Here is a 15,801-nt window from a genome sequence, read left to right as displayed (position 1 = left end):
TTATGTTCTATTGAACATATTATTTGGTCGGTGAATGAAAAATATTTTTCAGAAAAAAACATATATTAAATTAAATTTACTTCCTCCGTTTTAATTTATGACTGTGCATGAAATTTAAGAAAAAATGAATATTTTTTAAAATTTGTGGTCATAAACAAATCAAAAAGGGCCCCAAAATATTTGTGTGATTATAAAAGATAAAAATAGCACGGTATAGCCAGTTTTCGGACTGATCATTCAAAAATAGCCAGCGTTTACAAAGTCAATGAAACATAACCATTATTTTGCTGCAACATATACCGGTCCAGCATAATATATTGGAGTTCGGTGCACCTGTGTATGAACTCCAGCATATTATGCTGGACCGGTATACTTTGCTGACTCCAGTATATTATACTGGACAATTATACTTGCTGGAACTCCAGTATATTATGCTGGAGTCCTAGTGTACTTATGTTGGAGTTCCAGCATACTTATCCTGGAACTCCAGTATAATATGCTAGAGTTCAAGCATACTTATGCTGGAATTCCAGTATAATATACTGGCGTATTTTCCGGGTTTTGAACAGTGTTTTTGCTCAGATTTATCTTTACATAAAATATGACTAAATTTTGATTACTTTTGAAACTGGGCTATTTTTGAACGACCAGTTGTAAATCTGGCTATTTTGGAATTTCTCCCTTATAAAAGTTCTTCATTAACGGTAGAATTGTAAGCTTGAACTAAATTGTTTCCAAATTTAGAAAGCGGTCATTCTTTTATGAACGAACCAAAAAGAAAATACTTCACGTGAACTGGGACGGAAGGAGTAATAATGATATCAAAACTTTTGAGTACTATATGAATAGCAGTAATACTTACTTGAATAGTTATGATATCACGAACACATCCATGATATAACTTGAAAACTATATATTATACAGACACAAGAAATAATTTCAGAGTCTGTGATTTAAGCATAGTGAACTCTGCTCACTGCTTTCAGATTACATCCATAAAAGTAAAATAAATCAATTAAAGTTCTACAAAGGGTGCAGGGAGCGCTAAATAATCATTCAACCTCAATCTTCTTGCAGTCACAAATGTACTCTACAACTGTAAGAGAGTTCCTTTTACCAACACTGTCTATGTAATCTCATTCTCGTAGATCAAAGGAAACATTAGAGAGAGGGAAGGGTTGGCTTGTGTCAAATTTCAAACATGGAGGTATCAAATTTCACCGTATTTCTGACTTTATACACGAGGTGTGTGTAAACTGTAGTAGTATTATATTTAACTTTCCTGACAAGTCGTTCCAATTTTTGTGCCTGATCATTGGATTGTCTTCACTGTTCCCTGTGATCACACATGATCAATACTGAATGAAATTTTCCAGAAGTGATCAAACTAAGAGAACGAACCAACACAAAACGCACGGAAAAAAAATTTGACCTGATATAAACTTAAATGAAAGGGAAGGGATATACCCCGACTATGGAATCCCTCCAATATTATGAATCAGGTAACTTTTCCACAAATTCAACTGGCACGATGGGTATAGAGTCCCACCACTCCTTTAATCTCCGATCTACTTTCTCATCTTGCATGTATTTCCCAATCTTTGATGTCGCCACAAAGAGGCACAATGTCAAAGCCATAAGGATAAACTTGAAAGGAACCACCGCTAATATTACAGCTGCACCAACCATTGCCACCATTACCAAATCTGCATGCTGTAACCACCCATCAAAAATTAGTAAAGGATCCAGGTCATCTGTTACGACAAAGTTTAGGAAAGAATTACAAAAGATGAGTCCATTAACATTTTCGCTATATCTCGAGAAATTTCCTAAACGAATATCAGCTAGAACAGTTGGTACCTTTGGAGCCTTTGAAACCAATATGGACCAGATTTTCAGTAGTATTACGTTCATGCTCTGAACCAAGTCATAGACATTTCTTAGTCCGTGTTGTGCTGACACTATGCTTTCCATCGTTGTCTGATCAGATCCAGTATAGATAACTATTTTATTCGCCTTTTCTACTATCCTTCTTTGTCTTGCCCATAGCATTGTACCAACCGTCCCCAATAAGAGAGCTGCTATTGCTTTGCCAACACACTCTCTATATTTGCAAACATCCGATCCATTAGTCTTTTCCAGATTTTTCAGTCCAGTTTCTTCAACTAAGATAAATAATATAGAAGGAATTAAAATACTTACGTGTAAATAACTAGAAGCGCAGTCAACATAGCAATGGAACTACATAATGGTCTCTCCCATGAAAACACCTCTTGAAGATAAGGAACTAACCTCCCAAATGGTTTGAGAAGACCCTAAATAGTAAAGATTAAAATATATATAAAAAGGACATTTCGTTAGGCTATTTTGAAACAATGCATCAGCCTAGTGTAAATGCATATTCAGAAAATCTTCAATTAATATAAGGTGATACGAAGTTCTAACTATGGTTCTCAAGCTTCAGTACTGGTTATGAATACCTGTTTTTTCTCTCTTTCACCTTCCCTAAATTTATAATTATATAGGAGACATGATATGCATGCATTTTCTTGAATCAACCGGCAGCACTTACCATAAGAACCTGGACACTGTTCCCCATTCCTTCCCCTTTGAGCTCCTCAACAGTAGCTTTGGCCTTTTCAATTTCCTTTGCTTCCTCTCTTGCTTGATCAATAGCACTCTCCAATGATGAGACGCTGTCATTTTGGACTGGGAGGCGGCTGTTGTCGTCGATTTCTTTTGCCGCTTCACTTGGAACCAGTGACAGGGAGATATTCAGGCTTCTCAAGATTGAGCTAGCACTACATGAGTGTCCAGTGTCAGCTTTCTTCAAACTCGCGGCAAGCTCTTCAAGCACATAGTCTCCCTTTGGCAACTCATCGAGCAAATCAAACATTAAAAAATTCTTGGGAACGGGTGGCGAGATCCTAAGCATTTCTCTAGCTGCATGAAGCCTTATAATCCCTAGTACTGTTCTCGCGTGCATCTCCCGTGATCCTGAAGGTGAATCAACCTTAAACTTCCGTAAAAACCGATGTAAAAATATAACCTCCTTTATTAGAGCAAGCCAGTGGTCTCGCCTTGTTGAGCTTGTCATTTCTGGGAATTCCAGGACAACCGATTCTTCCCTAAATTTTGACAAATAAGCCAAAGTAAATTCTCATTCTACTATTGACATCATTTGCACAAACATGGTTCTTGAAGCTGTTGAAGTTGTCAAACTCCCACATCTGTTGGGGGGAAAAATTGTTGGAATTTTTCCCTTATAAAAGGAGGCCTAATGTTTAGGTTTTAAATACGCCTCTCATTTCCCTTCTTATCTTCTTAAGGCATTTGTATCTTCTCTTTAGTATTATTTCACTTGTATTTTTGGAGTGGAATAAAATATTGGTTGTGTCCGAGAAAGTAAGCAAAATTGGTCGAACCTCGTAAATTCTGGTGTTCCTTTTATTGTTGCTTTATTGTCTTATTTATTATTTGGTGGCTGTCATAATTTTTGGTATAGTAGTTGTGACTCATTCACACTATATACATTTGGCTTCCGCAACAATTGGTATCAGAGTCAAGGTACTGTCTAAGTATGCTCTGTGGTTGCAACATAGTCTCATCTTCCATATCAGAAAAGATTTATCTTGGTAACTGAGTCAAGGTTCTGTCTGAGTATGCTCTGTGGTTGCAGCTTAGTCTAATCTTCCACACCAGAAAGGAAATAATCTTGATTTGTGTCGTCAGCTATTAAATAATATTTGTGTCAAAGATAGGAGACAATAAACAAGAAGAATCTACATCAAGTGTCAATAATACGTCATCATTGGCATCTTCGCTTATGACAAGAATTGTGTCAAATGCGAAATTTGCGGTAGAAATTTTTGACGGGTCCGGACATTTTGGGATGTGGCAAGGCGAGGTTCTAGATGTCCTTTTTCAACAAGGGCTAGATCTGGCCATTGAAGAAAAGAAACCAGATGTTATTGGAGAAGAAGATTGGAGAATTATCAACCGTGTTGCTTGCGGTACCATTCGATCCTACCTTGCTAGAGAGCAGAAATATCCATACACAAAGGAAACTTCTGCAAGTAAATTATGGAAAGCACTAGAGGATAAATTTTTGAAGAAAAACAGTCAAAATAAATTGTACATGAAGAAGAGACTGTTTCACTTCACCTATGTTCCTGGTACCACGATGAATGAACATATCACCAGTTTCAATAAGTTGGTCACAGATTTGCAAAATATGGATACAACTTATGATGATGGTGACTTGGCCTTGATGTTGTTGGCGTCACTTCCTGATGAGTACGAGCACCTTGAAACTACTCTACTCCATGGAAATGACGAAATTTCTCTCAGAGAAGTTTGTTCGGCTTTGTACAGCTATGAACAAAGAAAGCGAGAAAAACAGAAGGGCGGAGAAGGAGAAGCACTGTTTGTGAGGGGTCGTCCTCAAAATCAAACGAGGACAAAGAAGGGAAGATCCAAGTCAAGATCCAGACCCAGCAAAGATGAATGTGCCTTTTGTCGAGAAAAAGGGCACTGGAAGAAAGACTGTCCGAAGTTGAAGAATAAGGCCAAACATAACAATGGAAAGGCCATTATGGATTCAAATGTAGCTGATTGTGATGATTCAGACTTCTCATTAGTTACAACAGAGTCATCAACATCATCAGACATATGGTTGATGGACTCGGCTTGTAGCTATCATATGTGTCCCAACAGGGACTGGTTCGTGGAATTTCAAGAAGGAGAATATGGAGTCATCCACACAGCGGATAACAGCCCTCTTACCTCATATGGCATTGGTTCAATACGATTAAGGAACCATGATGGAATGATCAGAACATTAACAGATGTTCGATATGTACCGGATTTGAAGAAGAATCTCATCTCTGTGGGAGCCCTAGAATCAAAAGGGTTCAAAATCATTGCAGAAAATGGAGTGATGAGAGTATGCTCCGGTGCACTAGTGGTAATGAAGGCTAATCGGAAGAATAATAATATGTACCGCTATCGTGGCAGTACAGTTATTGGGACAGCGACAGTAACATCCAGTGACGACAAAGAGGCAGAAGCAACCAAGCTATGGCACATGCGCTTGGGACATGCTGGAGGAAAATCCTTGAAAACTCTATCAGATCAAGGATTGTTAAAAGGAGTAAAGGCTTGCAACTTGGAGTTTTGTGAGCATTGTGTCAAAGGGAAACAGACAAGGGTTAAATTTGGTACAGCGATCCATAATACTAAAGGCATTTTGGATTATGTACACTCTGATGTTTGGGGTCCTTCCAAAACACCTTCATTGGGTGGGAAGCACTATTTTGTAACCTTTGTTGATGATTTTTCTCGAAGAGTGTGGGTGTATACAATGAAAAACAAAGATGAAGTGCTGGGAATTTTTCTCAAATGGAAGACGATGGTGGAGAATCAAACAGGCAGGAGGATCAAGTGTATTCGCACAGACAATGGAGGTGAATACAAAAATGATCATTTCAATAAGGTCTGTGAAAATGATGGCATCGTCCGACACTTCACTGTTAGACATACACCACAACAGAATGGAGTGGCAGAACGTATGAACCGGACCTTGCTGGAGAAGGTACGGTGTATGTTGTCCAATGCTGGCTTGGGCAAAGAATTTTGGGCTGAGGCAATTACATATGCATGCCACCTCATTAATCGTCTACCATCTGCTGCTATTGATGGCAAGACACCATTTGAAAAATGGTATGGAAAGCCTGCTGTAGATTATGACTCTTTGCACGTGTTTGGCTCAACTGCATATTATCATGTGACAGAGTCAAAATTGGATCCAAGGGCAAAGAAGGCTATTTTTATGGGAATTACTTCTGGAGTCAAAGGATATCGCTTATGGTGTCCTATGACAAAGAAAGTAATATTCAGCAGGGATGTTACCTTTGATGAATCTGCTATGGTAAATAAGGTAACAGAAGATACCAAACAAAATGAAGGTGCTTCTAAGCAGGTGGAGTTTGAGGGAAAATTTATTTTTCCTACACAAGAAGCAGAGGAGGAAACAAATGAAGATTATCCTCTGGAAGGAGAGCCAGTAGAGGAGATTCCAACTCAGGAACCTCAACAACAACTTGAATCAATAGCAACCAGCAGGCCAAAAAGGACAATAACGAAACCTGTTCGTCTCATAGAGACGGTTGCTTGTGCAACCTCAATTGTAGCTGATGATGTTCCTACCACTTATAAAGACGCAGTCCAAAGTTCAGAAGAAGATAAGTGGAGGATTGCCATGAATGATGAAATACAGTCCCTTCATCAGAATCATACATGGAGATTGGCCAATCTCCCGAAGGGAAAGAAAGCAATTGGGTGCAAATGGGTATTTGCAAAGAAAGAAGGATTTCCTAACCAAGAAGATGTTCGCTACAAAGCAAGATTGGTGGCCAAAGGATATGCTCAAAAGGAGGAAATTGATTACAATGAAGTGTTTTCTCCCGTTGTAAAACATTCCTCCATTAGAATTATGTTGGCTTTGGTAGCACAATTGGATTTGGAACTAGTTCAGATGGATGTAAAAACTTTTTACATGGAAACTTGGAGGAGGAAATCTACATGACTCAGCCAGAAGGATTCAAAGTTGCTGGAAAAGAAAATATGGTGTGCAAAATTGAAAAATCGTTGTACAGATTGAAACAATCTTCTAGACAATGGTACAAGCGATTTGACAAGTTTATGTTGAAGCAAGGGTACAAGAGAAGCAAATACGATCATTGTGTGTATTTGCGCAAGCTTAAAGATGGTTCCTTTATATATCGTATCCTATATGTTGATGATATGTTGATAGCTTCCAAGAATTCGGAAGAAATTGATAAGTTGAAGACTCAACTGAAGGAGTTCGAGATGAAGGATCTGGGTGAGGCAAAGAAAATTCTTGGCATGGAGATAATTAGAGATAGACGTTCAAAGAAACTCTGTTTATCTCAGAAAGAATATTTGAAGAGAGTACTACAACGTTTTGGCATAGATGACAAGACTAAGCCAGTTAGTACTCCACTTGCTCCCCATTTTAAGCTAAGTACTACTATGTCGCCAATGGATGAAGCTGAACGAGAGTATATGTCAAAGGTACCATACGCAAATGCTGTTGGTAGCTTGATGTATGCAATGGTTTGCACAAGGCCTGACATTTCACAAGCTGTTGGAGTTATTAGCAGATATATGCACAATCCAGGGAAGGAGCATTGGCAAGCTGTGAAGTGGATTCTACGGTATATTCATAATACTGTAGATGTCGGGTTAGTTTTTGAGCAGGAAGACAATCAGTCTGTAGTTGGATATTGTGACTCAGATTTTGCGGGTGATCTGGACAAACGAAGATCAACTACTGGTTATGTGTTTACTTTTGCAAAGGCACCAGTTAGTTGGAAGTCTACTTTGCAGTCAACAGTTGCTTTGTCTACAACAGAGGCAGAGTATATGGCTATTACAGAGGCTGTGAAGGAGGCAATTTGGCTTCAAGGATTGCTAAAGGAGCTTGGTGTTGAACAAAAAGGTATCACAATTTTTTGTGATAGTCAAAGTGCTATTCAATTAGCGAAGAACCAAGTTTATCATGCAAGGACGAAGCACATTGATGTTCGGTATCATTTCGTACGAGAAATCATAGAAGAAGGTGGAGTCACGGTGAAGAAAATTCATACTACAGAGAATCCTGCTGATATGCTGACAAAGGTGGTGACTGCGGTCAAGTTTCAACATTGTTTGGATTTGATCAACATTGTTGAACACTGAAGATTGAAGATGAAGACACAACCAAAATTTGTTATTGAGAGAGAATTGAAAATGTGGAATTTTGCCAAGGTGGAGATTTGTTGAAGTTTGGCAAACTCCCACATCGGTTGGGGAAAAAAATTGTTGGGATTTTTCCCTTATAAAAGGAGGCCTAATGTTTAGGATTTAAATACACCTCTCATTTGCCTTCTTATCTTCTTAAGGCATTTGTATCTTCTCTCTTTAGTATTATTTCACTTGTATTTTTGGAGTGGAATAAAATATTGGTTGTGTCCGAGGAAGTAGGCAAAATTGGCCGAACCTCGTAAATTCTGATGTTCCTTTTATTGTTGCTTTATTGTCTTATTTATTATTTGGTGACTGTCATAATTTTTGGTATAGTAGTTGTGACTCATTCACACTATATACATTTGGCTTCCGCAACAGAAGCAATATAAACATACACAATTTAGCAAATATACAAGCTCCTAACAAATTGTGAAATACCCCACATTAAATCAGTATATTACAATCAAAACTAGCCTTCTTGCAGAAATCCGTGAAGTAGGTTTAAAATAAATAATGCCAAGTCAATGTTATCCATACTAACCTGAAGGAAGTGCAGAGTGCATAGAATTTAAGCCTTAAAAACATGTTATAGGATGCTGAGAAAATACTTACAATTCAGAAGATTCATAAAATATGGCCTTGTCAAAAAGCGGAGCACCCCATGGACCTGTAGCAGCAGGTTTGATACTCTGCTCGAAGTCTTCTGAAAGATTGAGCTTAATAGCATCTTTATAAGAGATGACTCCAGATTCCTCAAAGTAAAGGGCATAGTTTGTTAGTGTCAGCCTACCTACAAATAGAAGTAACTTAGGGAATATAGTAATCTTTGAAATCCTAGTTCACATAGCAACGCAAAACAAGAAGAAAGGCAAGAGTACCAGGCCAACTTGCCCCTCCAATATGGCGCACTACTCTTTGTGAACTTGCAGTTCCTTCTACGTGTAGTATAACCTCGTCATCTGCCATGTCCACACCGGTTGGAGTTTCTTGCTTTTGCAAATGCTTTATGCACCTATTGCAAGTCCGCAGACACAAGAAATTGCAACAAGAATGATGAGACCTAGAGAAACAATTTCAGAAACATGACATTTTTCTGCTAGAAGAAATATTCTCCATTTTCGGGTTGCTTTTGTTATAAATTTGCATTTTAAGCAACAGCATCATCACACGACCTCCCCGCCCCCTCCCCAATAAAAGTGAAAAAAGAAGAAAAAATGAATTCAGGTGGATAACCTAAATTCTCTTGAAACTGAGATAAATAACTCTTCTTGATCCTAGCAAGTAAGAACTTTTGGAAATATCTTCTTCGCTAGAAATTCCTTCATGACGGTAGAATTCTAAAGTACACTTCTTATCTCAAAATCCATTCTTGGAACTAGAGGCGGATCCAGGATTTAAATCCTATGGGTTCAATTTTAATGTTTTTTACATTGAACCCATTATATTATTAAAGTTATGGGTTCATATCTACTATTTTTGCAATTTTAGTGAATTTTTACATACAAATTTTGACTCCGCGTTGAAAGTTATGGGTTCAGTTGAACCCGTACGTTATACACTACATCCGCCTCTGCTTGGAACCAGCGATATTGTACCTATTGCGTCCTTTTAATTTGTCATTGGTTGTGAGTCCATTTTGGAATTACAGCTTCACCAGAATACTGTACCAAGTAATAGAGGGAGAGCAAGGATCTAGGACAATTACTTTATGATCTCCTTCAAGAATAAGTTATAAGCCGGAAAATGCAATCGATTTTCTGTAGGCGCTGTCAGAGTCTCGAAAGTGAATCTTCCATTAACAACATCAGCTACTAAATGTACAATTGTCGAAAGCCACAAGAAAGCATCCTCTCCAGCACTTGGTTTATGGCTAACCTGCGAACCCAATCACTTTCAGTTAGGATAGTAAAATGCAGTGAAAGAAAACTAATAACGTCCAAGCTTCCATCTAAGTATGTTATCATCATAAGTTGAGTGGTAACATTGTACTACTACACACACAAGCAACCAAAGAGAAATATGTAAAGCATCAATTACTTGTTCCAATTTGCTAATGTAACAAAGCACAGGTCTAACTCAAGGATCCAGATTTCTTACAAGGAACGGCAAGATATCCGAGTAGAACAAAGGGATGTCATCTTGTTCCTGAGGCATCTCAGAGACCACCTTTTCGTTTTCTTTCTCTTTCGCCAACGACTCCTGTAGTATTTAGAAAAGACATGTAATATAAGGTGCAGATCATGTCAAGATAAAGCATACATCAAACTTCTAACTAGAGTTCCAACTGTAACAATGAAAAAGCTTCTATCTGGCTTGATTTAATATTCTAGTACATAATCAACAAAGCTTTTTGATCGGCTAAAAGCATGACACTTGTAACATTTAATGCAGAATATAAATACTAATGTCTGGTAGGGGACCCTGGAGCAATGGTAAAGTTGTCTCTGTGTGACCTATAGGACACGGGTTCGAGTCGTGGAACCAGCCACCAATGCTTACATTAGTATGCGGCCCTTCCTCGGATCCTGCATGAACGTGGGATGCCTTGTGCACCGAGCTATCCTTTTATAAATACTAATATTTCCGTAGGACGGGCTTGAGATGATTCATTTTCAAACCAATTATGTCTTACTCAATAATATTCAAATTTACTCTGTACTTAAATAGTAGTGTGCAGTTAATGTTTTATTTCCCCTCGAGTATTCCAAAAAGATTCACCAAAATAATTACCTACAGAATCCAACCTGGAGGAATTATTGGGATGCAAGCTTTTTAATTGAGACAACACAAAATTAAAAAAAACGAAGTTAGAACCATTCATTCTGACTCATCTTCAAATTCAACAAATATTAGGACTTCCGCTACAGCTGACAAGGAATTATCAAAAAAAAGAAAAAAAAAAGAACTCTCATTGATTCAAACAAACAAATGATGTGATTAAATCAGGAAGCATAAAACACGTGAAGACTGTAAATAAGAGAAAGCTAATGGGTAAAAAAGCTAAGGACATTAACTCCATGTATCTCTTCTTCTGCTGAAGTAGGCATTTCCCATGCCAGCATCATATCAAAAGTGAAACGGATAAAAGAACCATCGTCGATCGTCTCTTCTAATTCACTGCACATATCAATGAGGGCTTTGGAACAGCAAAACTCCACTAACTTCCTCGAATATCCCTCCATTTCAGGCTCCCATCCAGCCTCAAATTCATGTACTATTTTATCCACGGAGGTGTCCAACTTCCTGACAGGAAATATCTATTACTAATAACTTGCAGAAAATTCACACTAGGTGAAGTGAGTTTTCACAATTTTGTATGCAGCTGCGTAGAGTTCAAATCAAAGCAGAGCTGATTACATAACCAGAATAATTTGTTGTGGCACAATCAGGGGCAGAGTTAGAAGCCCGACTACGGGTTCGGCCGCACTCAGTAGCTTTTGCTCAAACATTGTATTTGTGTTAAAAAAATTATATTAAATACGTATAAATATAAAATTTAAAACCCAGTTATTAGCAGTTGAAGTCGTCATTTTAAAATCCAGAACTCATAAATTTGAAATCCGGGCTCCGTCTCTGAGCAGTGGGCACAATGAAAGCCAAAAGTTAAGAAACAACAAGGACAACTCTTTTGCTCTCATCATAATCAAGCACCAGAATTGTATCAATCTAACCTTAACTATGGGTGTTCAGATTTTCCACAAGTAGATAATTGAGCTTTGCTTAGTCGTTCAAATAAAAAACCAAGCTAAACAGCAAGGCCAGACAAAAATTACAAGGAAAAAGCAACCAAACAGGACAGCCTAAAAGGAAACCAACACAGTTTTAAGCCAAGTTTCATAGAGGAAAAAAAAATCCCAAATATTCAGGTATCTGGCAGTTTATTCGTTGAAAAAAGCCGCTAACAAATAAAATAAATGTTCATATATTTCAACTGAACTTGTTGAATCTGCAAGAGGAAGGACTAAACTAGCTAATTCTTCACAAAATTGAAGATTAAATGAGTTGAGCATGATATTCGGGGGTGAAATTTGCTCAATTGATAGATTTTCATTTGTTTTCTTTCACATTATATTGGCAGTGAATAAGACTTCTCTAGTTCCAGATGGTTGTTCAACCTTGTCAGTAGGTACCGAATTTGAAGGTTACGGGTTCTGATCTTATGACTGAGCCTAGCTCATTGTAGTTAATGACTTCAAAGTTCTATTATAATATGCTCTAGGCATTCATTGAATTAGCTGCTAGTGTAACACCACTTAAAATGTATCCAAATTCAAGAACATAATAAGGTAGGTTAGTGTCTTGCTTTAGATTGTATAAAAAAAATTACTTATATTTTTAGAAATAATTTTTTATCTTTAAATTTTAGATAGCTTTTACATATTTTCGCTTACAAATTTCAAAAGTCTTCTTCTTAAACTTCATATTCAATTAAAGTACGTCACCTAAAATAAAATAAAATAGGAGGAGTAAGATATAAGTCAACTAATAATTTAATTCATATTATATAATGAATCGACTTCGTATATATATATATTTCAGCACTAACTGAGAGAGAGAGAACACTAACTGGGCACATCTACAAATGACGTCGTTGGCAATAGAGGAAAGATGCTTCATTTCCATTGAATTTAATGGCAGCTTCCTAATTCAGTCCGGTAGTTATAATTGAGCTTTGAGACTCCTTTTTTTTTCCCCGTTAGAACTGTATTCAGCCTAGCATTTCAAAAACAAAAGGAGGAAAGGGAAAAAGACAAAAGAAAAGGGTAAGAGGAAAGGGAACGTGCGACACGTGTCCAACATGCAGTGAACAAACCGTGGAGAGTTAAACCGGCAGTCTCTTTTGTTTCAACCATAGTTCAGTTCACTGTTGCCTTTTACTTTTTTTCTTGTTTAATTCAAACAGATTTTTAATAGCAACCAATTAGCTTATACTTACTCTTAAAGAAAAAGGATTAGCATAATTTTTAAACTCTCTTGTCAAGCAATAGTCAATTAGATTTGCTTGCCGCTTAATTTAAATAAGAGAAATATCAAAATTTATTTTTAATAAAAAACGACAATCCTTTAAAATACTCCAAATTCTGTAAAAAAAAAAAAAAATCAATTTAGGAGTTACAAGATTGCACACTATTTTGGACGTCACATTTAACTATACAATCAGGCGAGAGCAAAACATAAACCCATAATTTCAGCCTTGACACAACCTCGAAAAACTGAAGAAGCTGCATCTACAAATTAAACTAACTTGCTAAAACACGCACAACCTAAAGTAAAGTAAGGAAGACAACTGCATCTATATTGCATTTCTAGATTCAGGTGGAGGCTTTGACTAAGAAGAGCTCACAACCCGAGTGGAAACACTCACAAACCTCCTAACTTCTTTTCAGCCATGAGAATCTCTATACCATTTACTTAAAATATAGCGCATAAGTAAAAGAAAGTACTTTATCATTCCACACAAACTTCTTTTTCATTGCTTGAATTTTCCGAAAAACTGCACAAGTATGTCGAGCCTCCCACTTTGATATAATGATAATGGACTAAAGATAATAATTTTAGAATAAGATATAATATTACTTTTTTGTATTTGGTTGAAAATTTTATTTCGACATAAGTAATTTTGAATTATTTGTATCATAATTTTGGTACTTATTATTCGTATATCATACAACAATTCAGACTTAGCTACTCCAAAATTAAAAGAATCAAACAACAAAGATGTCCTTTTTAAACTTCTTTTCCTGAAATCCTTAAAAAGGGTCAATATTTCTTTCTAAAAGGGTAAAAATGCTCTTAACCTATTAGAAATGGCACAAAAATGTCCCCATCTACCTTTTGGACCAAAAAAATGATTGACGTTTCTTTTAGTATCAAAATTTTCCTTTTGAACTAACGTTTGGCTTATTGGCTATGTGAGACTTTTTTCAAATCCACGTGTTACTTTCCGATTGATCAAATTAAAGAATATAATTAATTATACCCCAACAACATATTCTGATACTCATATTTCTATTAAACCCAATATCCTTTCTTCATCTTCATTTCACGACAATTATGGTTCTTGACCTCCCTCTTTTTTCTTCCAATTTGTTACTTCAGTTTTTTTCTCTTCTTTTTTCTTTCAAGTTTTTCATCAAATTTCATTTTTTTCTTTGTAAAAGGGTTGATTCTTCTGGTGTAAGGAACAACACAGTTATGGATGCAAGCCATTGTTCTAATAGCAATCTACATGTTATGTGATAGTTTGCAATGTTACTATTTTCAGTTAATGTTTGGTTCTTTCATGATGTTAAAGTGAGTGTCAAGATCTATATTTTAACACCAAAAACGGTAGCTTTTCAGTTGCTAAAATGCAGGTAGTTAACTTAAAAATAGCAGCTTTAGAAATGCTAGAATATAGTAGAATTTTAACCCAATAAATAGCCATTTTTCATAATGTTATAATGTAGATTTTAATACTAAACAAGCAACAAGCAGATTTCCACGGTGTTAAAATAAGTGTCAATTCAGTATTTTAACACCAAAAACTATAGTTTTTCCGTTGCTAAAATGCAGATTTTTTTCAACCATAAAACAACAACTTTAAAATGCATATTGTCACAAAAGACATGTCTCATTCAACCAAACACAACAATATCATGGGTACTAGCCGTTAGTTCCATTCATCCACACCAGTTTTCTAGGAGATTTCAATAAAAGTTAATTCGGCAAAATTTCTTTGACACTTATACCAGAAGAACCAATTTTTTAACACACCAAAAATGGAGTTGTGGCAATAAGATTGAAAGGAAGAATAAAAGAAAATTTTAAGTAACAAACTAGAAGAGAAAAGAAAAAGTTGAAGAACCCTATTAGAATATGTGGGTTGGGTCTAATTAATTTATTTCTTAACGTTTACCAATTAGAAAGTGACACTTGGATTTGCAAAAATCCCCACAGTCAACAATAACAACAACAAACCCAGTATGATCCCAACATGTGGGATCTGGGGAGGATAGTCTGTACGCAGACCTTATCCCTACCTAATGCAGGTAAAAATTCCCACACAACCCATAAGTCAAATTTAGTTTAAGGGGCAATTTTAATACTAAAGAAAACGTTAATGGAATTTTTGGGCCAAAAGGTGGATGAGGGGAATTGTTGAGACATTTCTAATAGGTTAAGGGGTCGTTTGGCAGAGTGTATAAGAATAATGCTGAGTAATGCTGGTATTAGTAATGCTTGCATTAGTAATGCTTGCATTAGTTATGCTGGCATTAGTTATGCTGAGATATTTCTTATCCATTGTTTAGTTTAATGTATTAATGCATTGCACAATTTCTATAAGAATTATTTGTTTACAAAAATACCCTCATAATCAGTCCATTACTTTATCTTTTAAAAAAAACATATGTTGAGGAATGTTTTTATATAAAAAGGTTTTAAAAAATTATTTAATTTGTCTACATATATTGTAGTGTAGAACTTAATATTTATTTATAAAAAAAATATGCTAATTATTTATTTATTTACTAGGGACATAATTTTATTTTTCACTTTCTTGGATTATTTCAAACTTGCTTTAATATAATAACATATTTAATCAAGCATAAATTTTGAAGGACAAATTTGTCTTTAACTAAGTTAATGCATGCATTAAAATCCATTGCATTGTTAATGCCATGGTTTCTTATGCATTAGTTATGCATAGGATAATACCAAATAGAGTGTATAACTAACACTTGCATAACTGATGCATATGTTCAAAAAGTGTACCAAACAAAGTATTACTAATACACAAAGCTAATGCATGCATTATTTTACCTAATGCATCCTACCAAACGACCCCTAAGGATATTTTTAACCCTTAACCATCTTAATAATTTTTCACAAAAATATATATGTTATTATTCACATTGACAAATTGTTAAAAAGATTCTCAACATAGGATTGCTATACAACTTAATTAAACGAGATATCCTACTTATCCAAATGATATTATTTGATTTCGGA

At 36.0% G+C, this 15,801-nt stretch overlaps 1 protein-coding gene across 3 annotated transcripts; it reads right to left on the bottom strand.

Annotated features, from left to right (window-relative positions):
• Window positions 1-926: 926 nt before the first annotated feature.
• Window positions 927-12,466, bottom strand: LOC104243517 (uncharacterized). Of its 3 annotated transcripts, none has more exons than XR_011406527.1 (11): window positions 12,377-12,466; window positions 10,824-11,052; window positions 9,907-10,008; window positions 9,515-9,684; window positions 8,688-8,821; window positions 8,422-8,599; window positions 2,573-3,128; window positions 2,203-2,315; window positions 1,861-2,104; window positions 1,433-1,713; window positions 927-1,336 (listed from the first exon to the last, which is right to left on the bottom strand). XR_011406527.1 is itself a non-coding variant. In XM_070171577.1 (11 exons), exons 1-10 carry the CDS (start codon window positions 12,430-12,432, stop codon window positions 1,492-1,494), a joined length of 2,004 nt encoding a protein of 667 aa, XP_070027678.1. In that variant the 5' UTR covers window positions 12,433-12,466; the 3' UTR covers window positions 928-1,336; window positions 1,468-1,491. The 3 variants fall into 3 exon arrangements, 2 of the variants coding, with proteins under 2 accessions (XP_070027678.1, XP_070027680.1); XM_070171577.1 differs by having other exon boundaries at window positions 928-1,336; window positions 1,468-1,713; XM_070171579.1 differs by lacking the exon at window positions 12,377-12,466 and adding an exon at window positions 11,481-11,858 and having other exon boundaries at window positions 928-1,336; window positions 1,468-1,713.
• Window positions 12,467-15,801: the final 3,335 nt, after the last annotated feature.

The sequence above is a fragment of the Nicotiana sylvestris genome, chromosome 4, assembly GCF_000393655.2.
Source record: "Nicotiana sylvestris chromosome 4, ASM39365v2, whole genome shotgun sequence".
In the NCBI taxonomy this organism is placed as follows: Eukaryota; Viridiplantae; Streptophyta; class Magnoliopsida; order Solanales; family Solanaceae; genus Nicotiana; species Nicotiana sylvestris.
This window is presented reverse-complemented; position numbering and strand designations above follow the sequence as displayed.

What these genes read in the sequence shown, in the direction of transcription:
- LOC104243517 (XM_070171577.1), bottom strand. Translation starts at nt 12,432, where the DNA reads ATGGAAATGAAGCATCTTTCCTCTATTGCCAACGACGTCATTTGTAGA. An exon ending in GTCATTTGTAGATGTGCCCA is followed by an intron (nt 11,053 to 12,376) that starts GTTAGTGTTCTC and finishes ATTTCCTGTCAG; the next exon opens with GAAGTTGGACACCTCCGTGG. An exon ending in CGGATATCTTGCCGTTCCTT is followed by an intron (nt 9,685 to 9,906) that starts GTAAGAAATCTG and finishes TTGGGTTCGCAG; the next exon opens with GTTAGCCATAAACCAAGTGC.